The following is a 24,627-nucleotide window of genomic DNA, read 5'->3' as shown; positions in this document are numbered from 1 at the left end:
ATAAGTACCTACTCAATCAAAAACTAATCAGATAATATTAGTTATGGCGGAGATTAGATAATCATGAAACAAATAAAATTTGATTTTGTGTTACTCCCTGATAAGAACCAAATCAGATTTATAGAGCTGAATCCTTAGTCCAAATTGGCATCTGCACGCCACGGAGAGCTTAATTCTGAGCGCTAAAAAGCGTTGGGGTACACTGGATAATCTCCTGCGTATTAAAGGAATTACCACATATCTACCACTTCGTCTCACTCTTTGAGTCGGAAGAAAGCAATCGCTTTCACATAGGAAAAAGACAATATTATTGAATGAAAAACGACAAACGTTTCGAATCTAGTCTATAGAGTAAATGTATCTACAGGAAATGCCAGACAAAATATCTGCCCAGTATAATGAGATCTATACTTTCGCGGGCATTCATTTAAATGAGACTAATATTTTCGGATTACTACGCGTTATATTATTGAGACGAGATGATTGTCATTCACATCTCGTCCGCCCGTAATCACGATTGCTGCAAAGTTACCGAAACGTCGGGAGGATGTAGTTTTTAAAAATAATGAAATACCGGATCCGGAAAATATTAGTTTCGTTTATCTGCCCAGTTTATCAACATCATATATACAGCCTCTTTATAATACCTCCTCTTTTCTGTTTGGACAGTTTTTCATATAAGTTAGTGTAGTTTGTAAAAATGCAACACCTTCAATGTTCAACGATGGATATCCTTAGGCGCTAAAGAGTATCGCTTCTTTATATTTCTGACTTGACATCTTTTATCCTCGTGTATAATATTACGGAACTGTCCATTTACGTTTAAAATTAACAAGCATTAATATTTCTTTATAATTTTCATGGCGTTCAAAGAGATTTTCATATCGACCTTATCTTATCTAAACCCATAGCCTGATAGCCGACGCCTAAATAATTGATTGTACAGCTTTTTATCTAGACTTCGGTCCACTTTTTACAAACCGAGAGTAGGTCACCAGATTGTATCCACAGTAACTTGTCGCTAATCATATTTAAACGATCCTAGGTTTTGCAACTACCATCTGTATAGGTATTAAAAAAATAATTACTATACTTTAAGGTATATAATATAAAGTTTCTAAAATAAAACAAAAATTTAAAAAATGTAAACTTTATTTTCCATTCCTATAACACCCAATAGTATACTAACTTGACTAGTGAATTCCGATATGTGGTTATTTTACAAAAAAAAATATATATATCAAATTATATAATATATGACACACTTTCAAAGTTAAATACTAAAACAAAATCATTTATTACGGGATTTATCCATTAAATACACCTTTTTTTTTTTAATGTAAAATCACTACACATATAAAAATTATATTTAAAAAAATCTGCCAAATTATAATAAATCAATACTTTCGATAAAATAAACATTTCAATACAATCACAACATCAGCTAAGAACTACAATATATTTCATGTCTTAACGCTAGTTCTAAACAAATTTACAACTACCTTACACACAGTACCTCTGCTGTACACGAAATGTACAAACACCCTTATTAGAAAATTATTACACAAACTGCCAAAAACATTACAAACGACGCTAAGTAAAAAAGCTAAGTTTAAAACATATCAAAATCTAATAAAATCGTTGTTAATGAGGTATTGTTTGAACTAAATTAAAATTTGACACTTCAAACAGACTGACCGGGGGGGGGAGGGGGGCTTGGTGTTGATAAACCTGAATTAAAATACACTAATTCTTTTAATACTATATATATATATATATATGTGTGTGTGTGTGTGTGTGTGTTTGTGTGTGTATGTACTTAGTTAACTTTAGTATATCACACTGACAGACAAACATTAAATTTTGTAAGTGAAGGAAAATATATATATACAAAATTCATATATATTAAAATTATCGCTACATAGAGTGGAATAGTAGAGTCAACATATAAAAAACATCAAGTTGCCTTAAGAGAACGTTAACTTGGAATTAATTAATTATTTAATTTAAATGCACACATATACGAAAAGTTCAATGTCCCATCAAACTATCAGATATATTCTACCTAAATCATGTTACTTGCTACAAGCAAAATTTAATTTGGACGGCCGCTACTACGATAATATTATATACATTAATAACATTTCAAACAAAGAAACAAACTAAAAACAATTTATTATGAATACAGTTTTGCGTGTACTTCAATGTCCTTAAATCGGTTGTAATAGCCTTTTTTTTAATCTATGTCTTCATCCACACTGCCATTATGGAGTATTATGCCAATATCAATGAATACTTTGTTGTCTGTAACGCAAATTTGACGTATGAAGTTGACATTTGAAGTTGACGTTTATTACTTTAAATAATTGTTTAACAAATGCAAATCAAAATTGTTTAAAAAATATATATATTTTTTAATAACAATTTTTAATTAAAACGTCTGTCCGATTCTCGATTACACATGTGTTATAAGTTATAATAAACCAAGATTGAAAATCAGAAAAATTTTCTACACTGTTAGTGATAAAACTCTGATAACTGACAGATGCATTATAAGGACAAAGTCAGAAATGATGTTGATCATCGATTCGCAATAACAGATATATAGATAACATAAAACAAAAATAAATACAAAGTCTAAAAACTTAACCAGTATATAAAAAAAAAATCAACTACAAATACATATCACTTAGAACATTATTAAAAATTACAACAGGCAATGTATGTTTACGTTTAAACTCATTGAATAATTAATTATAAATTTTGATAAAAAAAAAATGATATTACTTGCAAATTAAAACGACTACAAAGATTTTTTTTTATTCACATTAACCTTTTTTTATCTGTGACTTCCAACAAAAATTTCGAAAAAGGAATAACAATAAATACGAACAAAGAAAACCAAGTTACAATTGCATTAGAAAAGTATATACCAAAGTGTAGGTACTTTGTTTTTTTTTTATTTCAAATCCTCCTCTTCGTTGTCAGCGTACAACAGATCCTCCATCTTAGTTAAAAACTTGTTATCGAGCAGCTGATCTTCAGGAATTGGTTTCTAAAAATATAAAAATTTGTTATAAAAAAACAAATTCAATACTATCTTAATTTTCTTCTAAATACGCTTATGAACTACATTACACAAAAACACACAACTGTTCTAAAGAAAACGTCTCTGCCATGAAATAAATTCAGATAAACTTTTTACAACTACGAAATGAAATCTTACAAAACTTAAGAACTTAACAAACTTTATAAAAGCATATAAAGTTGTTGTCCAAAGTGCGAGTTAGATGCATTAAATTTGATAAACTTTAAGGATAACACATAAGTTTTAAGAACCTACTTAATATTAACAAAATACTACAAAAAAAAATACCAATACAAATTAAATAACAACTCACCAGACAAATAATATTTAAACAACCAACAAATAATTTAAGGGCAATGATTTTAAAATGTTTTATTAACAAATAGAAAGAAATGTCGGCGTACAATAAACCACACAGCAATATTTGTCCACAATAGTTATAGAAAAATTACATAGACCTTAAGAAAATCGTGTATAAAAATTATAATAAGGATGTTATTATAATATAATTATACCAATATGTATTAAAACAGATAACAAAAAGTTTACAAGCATGATTAATTTAAAAAAAAAAAATGCATTAAACCTATTTGTTTATTATATTTTGTTTTTTTTTTTTCTCTCTAAAACCGTCTTGGCATTGACCAGTACTTATTATTCTGAGTGTCGAGATATGTCTAGAGGAAGAAATGTATTTATTTAGTACTTATTTTAAACCATTAGGAAATAAAAATATATATTATTTGGACCAATTTTTTGGTAGACATAAAAATAACTCAAATGTAAAAAAAAAAACATATAATGTAGTCATATTATAAGTAAAAACAAGGCTTGTTTGAGAAATAGGACACATACTTAATAATCAAATGGGTATTATTATTATTGTTACTTATTGTACTGTGTAATCAAATAATATATATATATATATATATAGTATTTACTTAATTCAATACATACCACTCCATCAACCTTAGGGAACGGTGAGAGACAAACAATAACAACAGTCATGTTATCACAACCTAGGCCTCCCGTAGCACAGTTTGGTGCAAGACACAACTGCATCAGGGCTTCACATACTGTACTCGGCTCCCACCCAGATAAGAGTCGAACCCGACAGAATGATAACACTTCCTGTTGAAATTAATTAATTATAAACATACATATAAAAAAAAAATAATTTTGTGTTGATAATCCTTATTAATATAATGGAAATCAAATTGATACTCTTGTCCATATAATATTTAATTATCACCTAACCAAATTGAGATATCTCAGAAAAGTAATTCTAAGTATACAACCGCTGGCATCTTTCCAAAAAAAAAAAACTTAATAAACTAACTAATCAATTGATGAATTAAATAAGTCCAAACCAAAAAGTTTGTATATAAATTACTAATTATTAGATATACCTCATTAGATAGAACCTCCCAAATACCATCACATGCAATCACTATGAATTCCCAATCATCAGTCAACTGTCGAACTTGAACGTCTGGGTATGCTGAGACAAATAGTTTCTTTATTAATTATATTACATTAAAAAATCTTCTTTAGTTGTATTGTATGAGAAAATAGTTTTATTGGTAAATAACTTAAAGCATGACTAGATTCATGTGTTTGAATAACATAAAAAAATCAATTATCGTCTATGGACTTAGGCTGAAAATGAACCATATTAGGCCATTTTTGTTAAGCAACAGAAAAAAAAATTGCATTGTGTTGGAAGAAAATTTTTAAAGCCAACAAATTTGAATCAACAATAATTTACTACACCCATTATTGGTTTTCGTTAATAAAACAGCTCTATACTAAATGGTTATAATAATAAAGCACTCAGTACCAGTAACTATCTGATCTCTCGGAGACAGCCTGTAATTCCTCTTGAATATATAATCTCCCAAAGCCCTGGATAAAGCCAGGTTACCATTGACCCTGTTAAGTTGTACCCAACCACCGCCGGCTTGAATACGTTCCAGTTCCTCCTTGTTATTCGGCTTGTGATCATAAGAGAGGACTTCGACCTACATATAAATAAAAAAAAGGTTTTATATGTACATATGATTGGAACTATGACATATGCCATTACAATTACATATGACATGTAGTGTAAATTGTAATTTTCAGCTTCAGATGAAAAAAAAACTTGATAAAAATCTGATTGTAATTTAAAATGAATCACAGAGATACAAAATTATCATATACAGAATATAGCGCATAAAAATTTGTAACGAAATTATTGAATAAATGCTTCTTAATATTAATATTCTAATTGTATTCCATTTAAATGTTAATAATATTAATAAACTTACAGTTCCGCTAACACTAGCTATTGCTCTCGAGTCACCAACATTGGCGCAATACAAAGTGTTATCTTTTATTAAGACCACCACAGCAGTACTACCAGCCACCTTCTCCTTCATACAGTTCTCTTCCAACATGGCCTGGTCGAGATCAAGAAAACCCTGGAATTATAACAATACATGAAATACATATGTACATCCATTTGTCATAAGCAATTAATTACAAGTTTAAAATATATTTGCAGCCTATTCATCTTAAATCTTATATTATTATATATTATTTTTATAATAAAGCTATATTTTATATGGACTCATTAGTTAGCCAAATCATATATTTTCCTTACCTGTTTGAGCGCTTCTTCAATATTCCCCAAATGGTATTCCGGTCTTGCTGTTATAAACTTGTGTAGATGTTTGCCAGCATATTCAGCTATGTTTGCACCTGAACACAATGAAAAAATTTGTATTTTCTTCCTTTTTCCAAATGTGACAAACTCAAACTTATAAATTTCTGTATCTTTAAGCTGGCATACACTACACACAATTCTTTGTACAATATAGTACATACTAATGTAAGTTATTGAGTGACAAACGGGAAACATGTCTTGTGTGATGATACCAAATTAGACTACATGTAGTTAATAGTAAGGACTTGAGTAAGTTTAAATCACAGGCAAGTGTTCTCTTGCTCTTCTACCCTTCATACATCGGTGTCTATCATGTCACAGCAAGGGAAGGATAACAAATAATCTTAAATTTGATTTCATAGCTAACAATTTCACCTCCATGGCCGTCATAAACAGCAAAGAACGCTGTTCCCGGATCATCAGGTAATGACAATATCTGAGTGTGGGAGTCGTCCATAGAGACTCTCCATCCTTGCATGCAAGACGATCCCACCAGGTAATGCGTATCTTGACATGTAGATGATTGCTTATCCGTTACAGGCTCCGATAGTGTTTGCCCCATGACTCTACTAATAGTAATATTTATATTGCACATGCTAATTAGATTTTTTATTATATTCTTGATTTACAAATGTATAGTACTAATTTGGACAGACCTCAATCTAATATTGACTTTGGAACAATGATTAATGGTTTGAGATAAATCACTATAATAATGAATTGAATAAACCCTACAGTTCTGTACATGGATAACCCAACAACTTGTTCTTTAATTTCAAATTAAGAACTAAACTATTAAAAACATAAAAAAAATTTCAATGTTTTTCATTTTAAAGTGTAAACAAACAATAAATTTATAAGTCAAATTTGATAATAATATACCATAATGACGTAAAATAATTTGAAGACCAATCAAAAACAGAATTTAACACATTTATTTTCTTAATAAATTATATATTAAGGTGAAATAAGGCTAATAACTTAAAGACAGGCAATCTTAATAATTGTGAAGCCAATAATAACTGAATGATTTCGATGGAAGCGGGTTTCTAAAAGAAATATACCGGATACATAAACCGCCAATCATGAGTAATATCTGATGTCATGACCAATAGTTTTTAAATCGCAATTGCATAACAAAATTAATTAGAAATGCTATTGGAAAAATACAAATCTTTTATATTTATCAGATATTTGAATAAATAGAATCATGTTGTACAATAATATGATAAAAATAAGATAAGTAAAACAATTCAATAAATGTACTAATAGCACTTACAGATGTTAGCTTTATCAATTAAAAACGATTCTTTACTTACAGGAATAGTAAATCCTTTGTGGGATGTTTTATGGTCAAATATGTTAAATCTTAGTTATATTATCAAATGTAATTACTAGAGATAATTTATAGAAGCCTCAAAGTGCGTAAGTAAACAGTGTAGAAGTGTCAACTTATGAAACGTCAAATATAAACAACAAAATGCCACTGTCAAAATACGAACAGACGTTTCTAGTAATGTTTTTAGGGAATATTTTCAAATTTTTATTACATACACTTAAAATTAACCTGATCTAACTCTTTTTAATTCAATTAGTATTTCTAAAAAACCTATTTTATGAAGTAATTTATAAATAAACAATTAATTAAAATAACCTTATTATTCTGGAAGCTGCCAACATGTTTACAACATTTGATGAAATCATTAATTTAATTGAAAGCACTTTGATTTACATCCGTGAAATACCTATGAAAGCTTAAGCACATGATCTAAAGTCATCTGATAATTTTGAGGTTTTTTACCAGAATTTCAAGTTTTCATTGTCATTTTCTAATAATAGATTATATAAAAACTTGTGTAGGCAGCCAGTCATAAATTTAAAGTGAGAAAAACGTTAGCATGTTGTAAATATGTTTAGAATCAATCGTGAAAAATTCTCATCACATAAAATATATTAAAAAAATTATTATATTATGATTAATCACTACGACTTCATACATGACCGCTGTTCTTTTAAAAATCACCAACCATATTTTTCATTATTTCTATCATGCAAATGTAACTAATTACTCCACGGCAGAAAACATTTTTCCGTGATAAAGCATAATACTATAATACGATAATAAATAATATTTAAATCTGACTCTTGACCAGTTACCTACAATAGAAAAATGCAATTTTAGGTATACTGCAACTGATTATAGAAGCAAATCCGGTATTGCCCACCAAACTTTCATATCAATAGACTATGCAATATAATTATACAAACAGCTCTAACTGACAAACATATTAATATCGAATTTCCATGATAATTGCTGCTGTTATATCAAAACGTATAGACAAATTTAAAACAAAAACGCTTAATATGTTAAAAATACATATTTTTGTTAAGTTCTATATAATTACTTAAAATGACATAACATAAAAACCTCATTACTGGTTTTGGCTGTATGCCATCATTTAACTTTGGCAATTCATCTTAATTAATAGATTCAGAGAACAAATACTATTTAACATATTCAAAGCATAACGTATGGCACTGATTCGAATCGATTCATTATGGCATCATATTTAAAAGCTGAGGCAAATCATAGCATCTATTGCATAATAAGAATCAGACGTATAGATCATTTAAATATATCAAGCATAAATTAAGATGAATTAATTAATAATATTTAAAAAAATATATCGTGTTCCATTTAAATCTGCGAATTTTTTTTTATTTGTGACTGATAAAAGGTTTCGTTCCTATTCAAAGTTTAGTTTCAACCAAACTTTTATTATTTTCAATAATGTTTTAGATATTAAGTATGTTTAGAATAGTTCATTGATAAACAACCGGAAAATTTGTTGGTTTCTTTTAAAACTAGAGTATTTTAGCTATATAGAATTGATAAGTTTGGTTATCGATTAATTAATTTATAACCTGTTCCGATCAAGAAGCTTCGTAAATATATATATTTTGCAAGAATCCCCAATGTTTGTTTTAATCAATACATATATAAAAACCATTTATATAAAAACTTTTTTAAAAGACCACTTAAGTCAAATATATTTTTATAATGCTAAAGATAAAATCGGGATGTCGTAAAATACACCGTTACATTATAAAAGTAAGAAAAACATGACAAGCATTTTTATTACAAGCAACGGATAGTGGATGAAATCCTTTTAAATAATAACAATGACAAGATTACGTAATTTAACTTTTATTATTAACGCCATAATTTTTCTAGCAATGAAACGTTTTTTTTCTAATCATTTTTTACTAGAATAATATAACATTATTTATACGAGAGCAGTTTTGATGGTAAATATCCGGTTTACAAGACACGTGCCTAAATTTATAACAAAAAAAAAATACCGGCTTACATGAGAGTCAATCATAAAAAAGTCTAAGAGTAATAACAAGTGGCAGAGTGATTATCAAAACAAGTTTTGATAATCAATTTTCTTCCAACGTAAAATGATAAGTAATTAATTCCTCGTAATTTACTCACAGAAAAAAATATTTATAGACGTTAAACTTCCGTCTCTCATAGAAGGGTCTGTTAAAAATAGTGACAACATGCATTAGTATGATCAAAGATGAATAAACTCCTTATGGTTCAATCAATTTCAAAACCGAATCCGTCTCTAAACATAGCAAATAAACACTTTTTAATTATCCGAAGAATTTAAATATACCCAGTTATTGTAAAGATAAAATTATATGTGTACAAAAAGCTGTACAATTGAATTCCTGTAAATACTAATTCAATACTTTCCGTCCACACTCATTACTGCAGCAAAATTTATCAATCCACCCGATTTAAGTGTTCCCGAATAGAATATTTGAAAGATATGATTTATAGAAATATCGTTTGTTAAAAAGCACATCATGTACTAAAACTCTAGTCTAAACTACACTGTAATGAATATTACGCAGTTAACAAAGAGTCCAATTAATTTAGAACTTTCAAAGTAAAAAAAAATATTCTCGAGGTGTTTATTTTGATACATCAGTAATGTAACGCCTGTGTCTTACGAAATCTTAAGGCTCATTGGCTTTTGCCGGTTAGTATCGGACGTACACGCGACCAGATTAATCGTGTTTTGTGTGTAACGTACTTTTAAATTTGGAATTTCGTTTTGTGTTTACTATAATATATTTTTAAAAATGGCCTGTCCTATGCGGTGAGTCGTATGATACATTTTTTTAATGTGTAGATCACAATTGACTATAATTCTTATGTAAGTAAGTAACTGACTAATTTTATGCAAAAATAAGACATATAATACTATTAAACATATAAATATGCATTGAATTAAAATTTAAAAAATAGATTTTAATTTAGAATATATAAAGAATATATATATAAACGATAGTGTGAAGTACGATCACAAAACCGGAAATCTTTAAAAACCGGTAGATGAAATGAAAAATGTATATGTATGTTAATATATTATTATTATACTTATCAAAATTATTAAAAGTGTCCGTTAATTAAGAATGTGATTTTAAATGGTTTCATTGACCCATATATTTCAGATCATCCTATCAGTGTTCCAAATCTTTATCAATTTGGGAAACAAATAAGTAATTTGTGTGCATGATAAGTATTAATTAATAAGTCTTCTATAAAATTTAAGAACTGAAATTTCGCGATTTAGGTTGAAAAAACAACCCTAAGTTTATTGAATCGATAACTCCTGTGTAGTAACAATTTTCTAAAGGGACAATTTTTTTACTTCAATATCAAAAACGCCTTCACAAATAAACAAACTTTTTATTTTATAACTAGAATTCATGGCTTTAATCTGTAACATAAATGGGTAGATTAAAAAAAAAAATTAAAAAAGTTAACAGAGATTTTCCATAAAAAATTTAACTCGTGTGCTCCATATAACCTATTTAAAATTTATAATTCGTTAGCGTTTCAAAATGTGAAATGATGGTAATAAATATTTATTTGGAATTATAAGTAAGATTAGTAAAATGTTTTTGTTTTTAAACATAGACTATAATATATTTTATCTATGCAATAACAAAATGTTTTGGAAACAATAAAGAATACATATATTAATTGATTTAACAATATTATAAAAACATTATTTTCTTAATTTCGATATCCTAATTGTAATATACCTTTGAATTACTGTTAAAATGATACAATTTTGAATTTCTGAAACCCGTTGTACCGGTTCGGCAATATGTACAAGTTTAAAAAAAACCGCAGAAACACTTTTTTTACATGACAGTTAACTGAAATAAACATATGCTCATTTTTTATATGTTTGTATCAAGTTTCAAATATCATTACAGTATTAAATAAAAAGCTCATATTAGCACATTCACGTATATGGTTTTTTAAAAGAAACAACGTCAGTCTAAAAAAATGTTAGAAACCAAAGATTTACTAGACCATTGCTATGGAAACAGTTAGGTAACAGGAAAACGCGGTCTCGTTCGTATTATAGGTAATGGTTATTTATGGTTAATGAAGATATTATAGATTTATTTCTACAGAACATTACGTAAATTCTATTAAGCGGTTATAAATAATCAAGATATATATGTTATAAGATAAATAATTAAAATGATTTAAATAAACTTTTAAGAGTTTTTTGCTGATGAACTTTTGGTCAACTTAATGCTGTCTTCTGTTTTGAGAAAATTAAATTCATTATTTAAATCGTAACAGTCTCAAAATTATTTGATTTTAAGCATTGTTAAAAACATCATAAACAACTATTTGACTTTATCGTTTTTCTTTTGTTTTCGTTAGATACAAAAAAAATTAAAACTACCTTCGAAATCTTTTATAAATTTTACTTATTAGAACAAGGTTATATTATGTCCAGTAAGGGCTTTAGGTCCCATTTAAAAGATAATCAATTGAGAAACACTCGTTTTTAACTTCAGCGCACTCTTTTAACGTCCTTGAGGAAAATTTCAGGTCAATTCCTCTTTTAAATCAAGTATAAATCATTGTTAAGTTTTATATACTAATTATTCCCATGAAGTCGAAGATTTTACAAAATCCTTATAGTCTTAATTGTGAAAAAGAGTAACAATGATATGATTTTTACTCTTTGTATATCGGTATCTTGGCTTTTGAAATATTTTAGTATATAAATAAAATAGTATCAAACTAAATTATTTTGGAAGTTCCATTAAAATTAAAATTATTAAAAACTATTAACCGGTATATGTAACAGTTAACAGTCTAATGACGTACATAGGCAATGAAATATGATTTCATTATAAATAGAACATTTTAAATATTTTTTTTTACAGAATTGTTTTATGGTTATGAAAAAAAGTATAAACCATTTTTGTATGATCTATAAATATTGTTTTTCAGAGTGTTTTTATCATCAAAGTAACAGTTTCGAACAAAAAACCAAGGATCAAAAACATAAGTCTCGCTTTTTTTTTTTAAACATTTTTAATATAGACAATTATTTTGACCTGTCCCAAATTCGTTATAATGCTAACCATAAAACTTGAATTAATTTTCAGCTTTCTTTGAATTTATATAGAAAATAAATATTAAAATTGATTTCACTATATTTGTCTCTCATCATCTCAACTCGTGATCCAACGTAGCTACAAATGTCTCTGCAGTCGTTTATAACAAGTCCCGTGAACCATAATTTCTTTGATTGACATTACAATTTATGTACATACAATGTCAATGCCAGAACAATAAAAACAATTCTTATAAATAGTGGACATAAAAACTTAGAAGAAAAATTATATTTATATATATGTCATTATAGTTTATTATATTTTTATGACCAGGTCAGCGTACGATGACAGCCAAGATGGCCCACAGCTGGGAAACGAGGCTGGGATGCTTTATGGAGAGTACCTGATGCTGGACAAACTCCTGAGCGCTCAGAGAATGCTCAGCGCTGAGTCCTCCAAGCCAGTACATGATGAACATCTGTTTATAGTAACACATCAAGGTAAATTACAATTTTGTATTGTCATTTGTCATATGTGTCAGTTGGCTTATTTAAACTTAAAAAACTCACAAGTGTCAGTTGGAACAAAATATACAAAGTAAGCTTTTAGAAAGAAAAGTACAGATTCAAAAGTGACGTCAAATTCTTGCATTTGTTTGCTACTGGAACCAAATATTATAGAAAAAAAATAAAGAAAAACTCGCAGATTAAAAATGTATCTATGACAATTACGTTTAGCTGTTAAACTGATATTAATTATAACAATGGGGTTCTAGCGTACGAGCTGTGGTTCAAACAGATTATATTCGAGGTCGATTCAGTACGAGCTTTGTTGGATGTAGAAGGTCTAGATGAAAGTCACACTATGGAGATCTTAAAGCGGCTGAATAGAGTAGTGCTGATACTTAAGGTAACTATGAAGGAATCAAGCAAGTGAAGTTTCACCAAAAAACTTTTTTTAATCATAATAATTTTTTTTATATATATTTTTCTCTATTACGTCTTTCCGATTTAATTATTATAACAATGAGATATCACCTCAAACGGAATTTATTTAATAAAAAAAAAAAAGTTTTATTTTGCTGATAAATACCCGGTAGAATCTGCTATAGAGTTGTAGAGGTTAAAATACATACTACAAATGCTTTGAAGACAACAAAATAACATAACAATGAATATTTGAAATATTAGAACTGTTATTATTGTGAGACTTATAAACTTATTACGTTTCGATATCACACTGACATTTGACACTAGATGTCAATTGACACGATAACTTGAGAACGCCAGTTTATTTATGATGTGTGTAAATGAAAAATAATCGTGACGCAATCGTTTTTATAATAATTGTTATGGAAAATACATTATTTTATATGAAAAATAATTGTATGCGGCGCGCAGTGTATGCAATGTTTGATTGCATTATTTATACAATTAAGATACTATCATTAATGTGATTATAAATCTGTATTATTCTCTGGAAACTTTAATATCCATAAAATAGTATACCTATTTTCTTTGAAGTCTTTGAGTAACATTTCGTTGGTTAGAATAATTTTATATTATGTATAGCGAACAAGTCGTTGTTAGCAGGTATTCGTAAATAAACGTGAACCTTTTTTATGTGTGGATAAAAATATTGCGAGCATTACCTACTCCGTATCGTACATTATAATGGTAAATTATACACACATACTCACTTTAATTTTTACTAGAGTCAACAAAAATGTCTTCTAAATTCTACCTTCGTGAAAAGTCACAAAACTCGTTTATTAATTTTCATCTTAAACTTAAGCAACGTCACTGATAACCTCGTCATTGCCATCCTCGGCGAAATGATTGTTGCAGTTGAACAAAAAACTTTTATTTGACTAGACTTAATTCACAGTCATACTAGCATAGGAATTTACTGCTATATGAAGCGTACAATAACATTAACCGATATGTGTTTAGGAAACAATTACATACATTCCATAATAAAACATATTTAAAAGGGTATAAAACAAAAATGTTATAAAATTAGTAGCAAACAACAATAGATACATATAAATATAATCGTAACATTAATCAATGAAAGTATCTTTTATTGTTTATAACAACAAATATTTCAACAAAAGACACTTAACTATAGATTACATCCATGAGCAAAATAAAATTTAATTAATGGGACGTTAATGTGAACGACCGACAAAAAAATCATCTAGTACTTTTTCATTATGACTAACTTTATACGTAAATCGTAACACAAGTTACACAGTCCATCTGTCTTATAATAGGCTGACATAAGCTCATCTCTGAACATCGTCGACATTATTCAGCTGTCATCAGTCCAATGGTCGAAAGAGCCCAGGAACACATTATCGAACTATGAAACGTAACGTAAACATTACTAAGAGCCTTTGAAGTGATGTGTTTGTTTGTTTACAGCTGCTTGTAGACCAAGTAATGATACTTGAGACAATGACGCCGCTTGATTTCATGGACTTCAGGAATTACTTGCGACCGGCGTCCGGCTTCCAAAGCTTGCAATTCAGACTTCTAGAAAACAAGGTAAATATAACGTAAAGTTAATATCAATTGATATAAGTATACAAAGAAAGCTTTTTTCAAAGTTAACCAAAGGATAAACAATGTAAATATCGACATAAAATTATACCTTTTGTTATATATGTATAAGTTGCCTTGTGTCCGTAATTATTCAATACACCCAAATTCATTAACTTTATGATTGAAGAAGGTCAAGGATGCATACTGCAGTATAGACAATCTTATTCTTAAAGTCGAACTAAAAAGGTTTAGTGCTGCCATCTAGTTAAACTTAACCACACTTATAACACCTATCATCCCTTTAATCTGTGGGCACGTATAATAAATCCATTAATTTTATAATTAAGACTTAGATCTACACATGAATTTTTAGCTTGGACTCAAGCAGGCCCTGCGTGTGAAATACAATCAAAATTACCAAACAGTTTTCGGAGATGACCCCGAGGCTATTAAATCTCTGCACAAGTAAGTAAAATTAATCGTATAATTCTAACGACGTGTGAAGATAAGTTAAGAAAAAACAAGATGGTTTCGTGATTTTTATTTTTGTTTTTCTGGCGATTGGAAAAGAAACCGTTTTTTTCGCTCCCACTTCCATATCAAATAAAAATAAGGCGATAAGCAAATATTCCTTAAAGAAATCTAAGTCGATATATTTTGATGCTATTCTAACAATAATTTTTTTTTTAATTCTATATTTTCATTCGCACTGGCATCGCGGAATATCCTGCCAATGTCAACGTTTTCATTTGTTGGACGAATTATAATTGTAATTATTATAATCTTGAGTACGGTGTGGAGAAAACACGAACGAATTTATTTATTATTAATAAAAAAAAAAAAAAAATAGTTTTATTTTACCAGCACATAGAAAAACAATCATTTTTAACCTCCAATTCAAAGCAAGGGCTTTTATATTTTAAATTCATTTGCTTTTTGTTACGATGCTGCTCTAAGAACATTTTATTTTTAATTTTTATCCAAGTCCTACACTTAAATATAAATTTAGATCCGAAGAGGAGCCGGCTCTGCTCGCGTTGATCGAGCGCTGGTTGGAGCGAACACCTGGGCTAAACGCACATGGATTCAACTTCTGGGGCAAATTCCAGGCGGCTGTCAACAACATGATACAAGAGGATATCGAAGCAGCTATGGTGCGTGTCAGTTAAAATTTAGACACAGAAAAATTATAAAGAATTTCAATACCTACAATAGTGAATCAGTAATATAAATTTAAAAGTAATCAAATGTTTACGTTTTAACTAGAGCGAACCAAATGAGATTGTCAGGAACCATAGACTGAGGGATGCGGAGAATAGACGAGAGACTTACCGCTCCATCTTCGACGCGGAAGTTCACAACGCACTGAGATCCCGGGGAGAGAGAAGGTAGGAGTGGAAACTATTTCCAGGGTTCCAGGAAAATATATAAAAAATTCTACGAGAGCACATTAAATGTATGACATGCGAGAAACTTGCTAAATAAAATACGTCAAAGGAATGTAAAGCGATCAGAAGCTGGTAGTGATAGTTTTTTGCAACGCACAATGGCCAGTAATGCGCTTTTTTAAACATTTTTATAACACTAAGTTATTGTCTTTATTGTTGATACTAACTGACAATAAGATATATAAACTCTGTTTGTAATGAAGTAATATGTTCTTTAACTTTGTTATACGAATAGTAATGCCTCCTCTACACTACTCGCGGATTGAACGAAGTTAGACGAATAGGATAGTGTAGAGATGTACTTCGGCTTACCTCGTCAAACTTTACTTCGCCTCGGGTGACTTCCATTTGTTGTCGGTTTTTGGTACCGAATCAAAGGGCCCGAAGTTGAACAGACTGTCGGCGCCTTATAGCGAATGAGCTTATCGCAAAGTTGAGCGAGTGTGTAGTGTCGCACTTCGGACTATTGTCAAAGTATCTCGAGTACTTCGCCGAGGAACTCCGCGAGGAGTGTAGAGGAGGCATAAGATAACGCTACTGCTATAAAAAAATCGAACTACCTTCAGATGGAATTATTATAAATGAAGCTAATATTTTGAATAACAGATATCGTCCTCTAAAATTTCACAGTAAAATTAATAAAAAAATATAATTTTTATGTGTGAGATTATTAATTATTCTGAATATGTTATATGTTACTAGGTTGTCCCACAAGGCGTTGCAGGGCGCTATCATGATAACGTTCTACAGGGACGAGCCGCGTTTCTCTCAGCCTCACCAACTTCTGATGCTGCTCATGGACATCGATAGTCTCATCACCAAATGGAGATGTGAGTACGAACATGTCGTGGACGTGGTGTGGGAGGTTTACAGCACACCATAGCCGGTGTTTGGTTAAGATCTGCCAGGATTTTTGGGAGGAGAGTATTTCGTGTGTTTTGCTGTGATTTTTTAGGTGATGCCAAAATTAACAGCTGTCCATCTATTTAAGTTCATATTAATTGTATAATATATTTTTTCTCAGAATCTCAGAACCTAATAGGATTTTTTGATGATCATGGGAACATGTACTGTTTGTTTTGTTTTTTAAGATCGCTTTGTTAGTTAAGGTTCGTACAAAGATAAAAACGAATATATTACTTTTAGATAACCACGTGATCATGGTTCAGCGCATGATTGGCTCTCAGCAGCTAGGAACTGGCGGCTCGTCAGGCTACCAGTACCTGAGATCTACGCTTAGGTGATTCTACCAACGTGAATTAATATAAAACTAATATTTTCGGATTACTAAACGATACTTCGTTATTTTAGACTAAATACTCCTACCGTTTCGGTTACTTTGCAGCAACCTTGGTCACGGTAAAATAAAAGAAATGACGCGTAGAGTAATCCGTAAATAATTAGATTTATTTAAATAAATGCTCGCGAAGGTTAGATCTCATAGCATAAATTGAGACAAAATACATTTCTTTCATCATATATATATATATATATATGTATATAATATTCACTATATCACATATGCACATATACAAGACATTTTTATATAGCATAGAATTTTAATGATTCTAATTTCAAATGTAATATCATTGTTTTTAGTGACCGCTACAAAGTATTCCTGGATCTTTTTAATCTGTCCACGTTCCTCCTCCCGCGTTCCCTGATCCCACCTCTGGATGACGGGATGAAGAAAGATCTGAACCTCATGTGGGGGGATCTCAAGGAAATGGGGGAAAATGGTGAGAACCAATTGAACGGTGAAAATGGTCACCCTTTGGAGCAATCCATCACGAATTTAACACTCAAAGATAAATCCTGATTCGTCACATGTAATATAGGCTAATAATATTCTCGAAGCTGTCAAATACAATATATTCCTAATGCATTTTGTATAAAATACCTCTTATATTACTGCCAATAAAGTTATAATGTTCTAAAACGATTTTTTTATTGATTTTCTTTTTGCGACTAATATTAATAGGTTTATTTAGAAAATGATTTGGAGGAAAATGTGCAATAGCAAAACCAAATGCCCAATTCGACATATCAATATCTAAAGCTCGCTTTATTTAATTATGTTTAATCAATTAAGAGAGTACAATATGATTCAGTACAATTTGCACCCTTATATCTAAAAGCGACTTTCCTATTCCATTTTCCATGCAAGCGTAATATATAAGGCTATATATATATAAAGGGGCAAAAAGCCAAGTAACATATTAAAGACTGTTAATATAGAGAAAAACGAAACCTCATGGAGCGAGATGGGGTCAGTAATAGTTTCTAGCCTTTGTCTTTGCAAGACGACAATGAAGTAACTTCTCTAACAGCCTAACTTTCTACTTGAAAGAGTTTCTGCAAGAGTAAGGATGTAATAGCAACTATTTTAGGATATGACAGAAATTTAAACACAATGGCCGTTCCTCTTTTATCCATTCATAAATTTATAGCGATATATATATAAAAATATAATAAAAATCTTACAAAAAAATTATACATCATAAAAGTATAAATTTATATGAATATAATACGTCTTTGTCAGGATTTGTATTTATTAAGGAAACCTAGTTTAGGACAACGTGCGGTGCGTCGCCATCATTGACACCGAATCTGTAATTCACTTTATGTACGTAAACATCCCCGGGAGTGAGTATGGCGCTTGGGAAATTGTCATGATGTACAGCATCTGGGAACTTCTGCGTCTCCAGGCAGAAGGCACCATGCCTTCGATATCCAACACCTTTCTTTCCAACAAGAGCCTCTTCGTAAGGAGATGGGAGAAAATTGCTCGTGTACAGCTGAACTCCCGGCTGGTCGCTATATACTTCCAGGTATCTGCCTGATGAGGGGTGACTAACCCGGGACACGAACGTCAAATCCTGATAATTGTGTACAAGTATATATTTTCAAACAGCTGATATTCGTTACTGTTTAATTGGGATTGGCTAGAATCAACAAATCTTGTTGTGATAACAAAGAAAACTGAGTCTAAGAATACGTACAGCGTCTATTGTCTAAAATGAAGGATACATTATACGAATATAACATTAGTTCTAGATTATAATTAGTTCTAGAATCAAATAATAATTCTAAGTGGTTTAAATTATTGGGTTATTTTTATTTATATTTTATACATATAACCTGTACCTTATCGTACATGTTTACGCAGAAGTTATCATCGAATCCATATCCAGTAGACGTCATCGCATCCCCAAGTCGTTTAGGGGCACGCAGGTCGTAAGCCGTTCCACCAACCTTGATAAAGTTACCCGTAGGAATAGATTCTGATGTTGTCTCTGTTATTCTGCCAAAGTATTTATTTTGATTTTTAACACTATGGTCCTCTAAACAGAAAATTAATTTCAAGTTTTTCTTAACACCTCAGTTACTATATATTAAAATCTTCCTACATTATTAATTAGTCGATTTCCATATTTTCCAAAAAAAAATATCTGTCTATGAAACATACTTATCAGCATTAATCATGATGACATGGTTGTACAATTCCTCCGCACCACTATCGTGTCCCGCCAAATTGAAATACGAATGGTTGGTCAGATTAACAACGGTTCTCTTGGTAGCGGTCGCCAGAAATTCTACGTAAAGTGTATCGTCATCCTTGACCTCGTAAATGACATTCGCTAACAAATCCCCAGGGTAACCCTCGTCGCCGTCTTTAGATAAATGACTGAAAATAACTTTATTGCCATCTCTAATGTAATTCCAATTTGCCTAAAATTATATCAAATTTTATTGTTATTTTTGTCATATTTACCAAACACATTCCGATGGTTTCATATATTGACTGATATGAAAGCAACACTTGTGGTAGATAGCAGTCAAATGTAAAATTACATTTAATTGTTTACGTCTCTAGAATCGCCTGTCTCCAGTAATACAATTCAAAATTTAAATAAGTAGTATCTAAATTGACCTATTTTTATCAAAAAATTAAATCTATTTCTTTATGAACTTTTATCGGAAAAAATATAGACATTTAAAAAAAAAATACAGCATTTATTTGATGATTTGTGACCGTTATTATCTTAAATACTCAATTTCTAAACTTTACCTTATTAAAGCCAACAATTCCGCCGTGTAAGTGATCCTGCCCAACGTTCTTGGCAAGTTTGTATTCAACTCCGTCTATATTAAAACTGGCTTCCCCAATTCTGTTTGCACATCTTCCTACCGTCGCCCCAAGGTAAGGTGTATTACGGTTGACATAGCTTTCTAGGTCATCAAAACCCAAGACTACATCTTCTATATCACCGTTTCTATCAGGGACCTGAAGGTTAAACAAGTTAACAGTTGACTTAAATAATTATACGAGTATTTATTTACCCTAAATATACCCTAAATACACCCTTTATATACCCTAAATATACCCTACCCTTACCCTAAATATACCCTTTATATACCCTAAACAACGTATTTGATGCGGGTTTGTTTAAGGAGGGAATGATTTCAAAGAAAGATTCATATTCATTAATATAGTATCATAGAGAAACACTGATAATTTTAGATGTGTTAAAAATAAAGCCTTTTTTGTGAAGTTTTATGTTTGCAATTTCGTAAATTTTAAGGACATCTTGCTGTATCTATTTTAATACTTACAAGCTGGGTGATTGTAATGCGCTAATTGGTATGATATTCACAATAGCCACGGCATTAATCCTTATCATTTCAATTACTTTAGTTCTCTTAAGTACTTCATGAAGCCTTTTATCTTTATACTATGTGTAATTGTTGGCTCGTTACTTGGCAAGGTTTTGGCGTAGTGGGAACAATGCGCATGTAGGTAGGTACACTTGGTGCAACAAAAAGTGGTCACTTTTGATGCTTATAAATAACAAAAACTAATAGCAGTAACAAAAACAATGTGTTCAATTTCAGTGCTCGCAAGTGTATTCGGGAGCAAACATCCAATCATGCGCACGAAATTGTGCCGTTTCCTATGACACCTAAACATACCCATGACACCTAAAAATGGCATTCTCCAAGTTACGTGCCGGCAACTCCAAATGAAATTAATGTTCTAGATGATACAGGAAAATCAAAGTTTCACGCAATGAAATTAATTTTGTGTTGTTATAATTTGACCAGACCGGGCCTCGACTTAGAGCCATAAGGGTCCGAAGGTTTAGGTAGTGTATCAAGTGTGATAAGAATATGAACTTCATATGTGCTAACATGAAAGTACACGATGATATCTATGAATCAGTTTATCATCTACTTATATCCAATTAAATACTTAAAAAGTTTTCAATTAAAATACGGTAATGTAAAACCTCGAATAATTATATTTTTAAATTTAAAACAATATTGAGTTAATCAAAATTATAAAAAAATATTATTAATATAAGATTAATATAAATTTCATTTTTTGCAGCTTTCGAACTTGCAACTTCAAGAACCAAGCACTTACAACTAGTCTACCCCTAATCACGTCATCTCGTCTGCCCGTGATCCCGGTTGATGAAAAGTAACTGAAACGTCGGGAGTATTTAGTTTTTTACAAAAATAAAGCACGCGTAGTATTACCAAATAATATTAGTTTCATTTAAACGAATAAAACTCGCGAAAGTCTTAGATCTCATTAGTCTACCCCTAATCACGGTTTCCGTAAACAACCTAAAGGTAATATTATAATTCCGAAAATCATAGTTTCATTTTAATTTATAAATGTCAGTAGTTGCAGGCTAGCGGGACGACAAGGGCATTGGATAAATTTCAATAGTTTTATAAACTCTATTTTCTAAGTAACATGATTCTTATTTAAAAAATACTGCGATATCACCATTTTATTGGGTTATTAATTTTAAGAAACAACAACTTTTATTATCGTAACGTACCTATTTGGTTATGTATTTTCTTGCATAAACGAATTTTTACTTAATATATCAAAAATTGCGCACGAAGTCGCGGGTATCAAGTAGTTCTTAATACGACTTATATTATTATTTGTTATGTAATTTGTTAACATTTTTAAGAAACAAAAAAATACGCGTAGTTATCCGAAAATATTAGTTTCATTTATAAGAATACTCGCGAAAGTTTTAGATCTCATTAACATGCGAGGATTCTGGTAATTCTTTCTGCATATAGATGCCATTATCTACTAACCTTGATGGCTTGAATGATAGCTCCATAGGATATGACTGAAACGGAGAAGCCAGTCTTCGTCGACCAGGTAAATTTCCTTACATCGTTCTCGTTAAACAGTTCTTCGACTAAATTAACCATTGTTTTCCCCTTTTTTTCAACAGGTACTGTTTGTTAGAGAAAAATATAATAAATACATAATGTGGCAGTAAAATTTTATCAGTTTTCATATAATATATATATGTGTTCAGAATCAGAATAATAAATTTGTTTATCTATAGATATAAACAGTAAAACAATATATTTTACATAATTTTTTTATTGTATATATAACTTTATATCATCCAGATATATTCGAAACTTAAAAAAAATCAATTTACGTTTTATATTAAGAATAGAGAGGCAAAATATATTTGTAGGCGTATCGCATTTAAGTTACAAGTACCAACTTATGTAGTTCTCAATCAATTAGTGATTTACAGGACATTATATTTGTACTACTTACCAACAAGCAATCCGACGCACGCGCACGTCACCTTGAAGTTGACTGATTATTTTCAATTGTTTATCTGCTCAAACAGTTTACACAGACCATTGCCACAGGTTATATAGTGTGTTTGAAACCGCGCGATATTTAAATAGGTACATGCGTTTTGCAATCTTCACCGCAATGATAATTTTATATTTGGAAAGTAAAACAATAATATTACAACGAATAACAATATATAGAATTTCTATTTAGGAAGAAACTTAAATAGTTTACATTTATTTCATTCGACATTTATAAATGTGGCTATAATTCTCTTCTTTAAATATGAATTTAAGATATTTAAGGATAATCGTTAAGAATATTAAGAAAGTCTAGAAATATAGCCTGGAGATTGTCAACCTGAGTGATTAAAAATTTGTACAGTGATTATATTATTCTGAAATATTTTTATACATGTACTTTCAAAGGAGCATAAGAAAAATCATTTTGGAATAATACGAATGTAGGTAATTAGCTGTGACGTCATGTCTAGTAAAAAAATTATACCCTCAAATATTGTTAATTAAACACTTACAAAACAATTTAATATCTGTACAGGCCATATGGAGTAAAAGAAGCTGAAAAATCTACTGACAATCTCATAAAAATTATTATAAACAAATTTAGAGACGATTTAAATATTTTCTTAGAAGACAGAGACAAATATGATCTACAGCTTTGGCAAAACAACATAGAAAATGGAAAGGACAGGGCAATCCTCTCGGCAAATCAATAATGACGAATAAAAAGAAGCTATAAATGTGTGTGTTTGAAGAATATCCACAAGAAATCCTCGACTTGAGAAGGAAACTACAGCGAAAATTGGAAAAAGAAAGAAAGAAACGAATTATGCATACATAAACTAAGATAACTTAGTTATTGAACAGGGGAAAAGGATATAATAAAGAATACAAGTATATTCACCGATAGAGAAGTCAACGGAAAAAAAAAATCTACAAAAAGATTGAACATGCTCACGCTAACACCAAAGAAAAAATTATAGTCGTGGGAGATTTCAATGCCAAAATTGGTTGTCCATAAGAAAATTATAATAAAATAATGGGAAAATATGGTTATGGAGTGCGCAATAAAAGCGGTAAACGTCTCTTAAATTATGCTTGCCAACACAAATTGTCAATAATGAACCAATTTTTCAAAAACAAGGAGAACCTTAGATGGACATAGTTATCGCCTGACCAAAACCTAAAAATGAAATAGATTTTATAAACCACAATGAACTTATAACTAATGTATATTGAAGCAATAAGCAAACTTAATTTTTCTTCCGATCATAGATTCGTGAGAGCAATACAGAGTACAAAAACCTACACAACACCTTCTCGAAATCAGAAGATACAAAAAAATCTACGAGTACAAACAGAATATTTAGGAACTGAGGGCATCGATAACAAAAAATATTACAATACCCTGGAAAGAGGTAACAAAGATCTTAAAATGCCTAAACAATACAAATCATCAACAAGATATTTTCTCTGAAGCCACAGTCGAGCTCACAAAAAGGCGGACAAAACTACTACTACTACTACTACTACATACAAACAATTAAAACTGAAGATATGAAAGAAAAACTTAGAAGAACGTACAAAAGAGGCCAATAGAACAATCCGTAAGGACTACAAGAATCACAGATATAAGGTTATTTCAAGAAAAATTGAGACTTTACATTGAGAACATACAAATCATGGATTCAAAAACTTGAACACAGCTCACAAGAAACAAAAGCAAGACGA

The 24,627-nt window shown here is 30.1% G+C and overlaps 3 protein-coding genes across 7 annotated transcripts; 1 reads left to right on the top strand and 2 right to left on the bottom strand.

Annotated features, from left to right (window-relative positions):
* Positions 1-1,134: 1,134 nt before the first annotated feature.
* On the bottom strand, positions 1,135-7,615 carry LOC116774259 (probable protein phosphatase 2C T23F11.1). 5 transcript variants are annotated; one of them, XM_032666919.2, is made up of 8 exons: positions 7,450-7,613; positions 6,171-6,364; positions 5,733-5,830; positions 5,398-5,550; positions 4,929-5,109; positions 4,498-4,589; positions 4,046-4,219; positions 1,135-3,055 (listed from the first exon to the last, which is right to left on the bottom strand). In XM_032666919.2, exons 1-8 carry the CDS (start codon positions 7,497-7,499, stop codon positions 2,960-2,962), a joined length of 1,038 nt encoding a protein of 345 aa, XP_032522810.1. In that variant the 5' UTR covers positions 7,500-7,613; the 3' UTR covers positions 1,135-2,959. The 5 variants fall into 5 exon arrangements, with proteins under 5 accessions (XP_032522810.1, XP_032522811.1, XP_032522813.1 ...); XM_032666920.2 differs by having other exon boundaries at positions 6,171-6,361; XM_032666922.2 differs by lacking the exon at positions 7,450-7,613 and adding an exon at positions 7,115-7,256.
* A 2,213-nt stretch (positions 7,616-9,828) lies between these two features.
* LOC116774258 (tryptophan 2,3-dioxygenase) lies at positions 9,829-18,184 on the top strand. The gene is made up of 10 exons (XM_032666918.2): positions 9,829-9,970; positions 12,582-12,748; positions 13,024-13,157; positions 14,675-14,797; positions 15,168-15,259; positions 15,804-15,948; positions 16,061-16,182; positions 16,945-17,072; positions 17,389-17,482; positions 17,842-18,184. The coding sequence occupies exons 1-10, from the start codon at positions 9,954-9,956 to the stop codon at positions 18,059-18,061; spliced, it is 1,242 nt and encodes a 413-aa protein (XP_032522809.2). The 5' UTR covers positions 9,829-9,953; the 3' UTR covers positions 18,062-18,184.
* A 472-nt stretch (positions 18,185-18,656) lies between these two features.
* On the bottom strand, positions 18,657-22,958 carry LOC116774529 (galactose mutarotase-like). Its single transcript, XM_061524820.1, has 6 exons — positions 22,853-22,958; positions 22,369-22,514; positions 20,315-20,530; positions 19,712-19,974; positions 19,390-19,546; positions 18,657-19,121 (listed from the first exon to the last, which is right to left on the bottom strand). The coding sequence occupies exons 2-6, from the start codon at positions 22,486-22,488 to the stop codon at positions 18,807-18,809; spliced, it is 1,071 nt and encodes a 356-aa protein (XP_061380804.1). The 5' UTR covers positions 22,489-22,514; positions 22,853-22,958; the 3' UTR covers positions 18,657-18,806.
* Between the last annotated feature and the right edge of the window lie 1,669 nt (positions 22,959-24,627).

Source organism: Danaus plexippus, chromosome 26, assembly GCF_018135715.1.
Source record: "Danaus plexippus chromosome 26, MEX_DaPlex, whole genome shotgun sequence".
In the NCBI taxonomy this organism is placed as follows: Eukaryota; Metazoa; Arthropoda; class Insecta; order Lepidoptera; family Nymphalidae; genus Danaus; species Danaus plexippus.
This window is presented reverse-complemented; position numbering and strand designations above follow the sequence as displayed.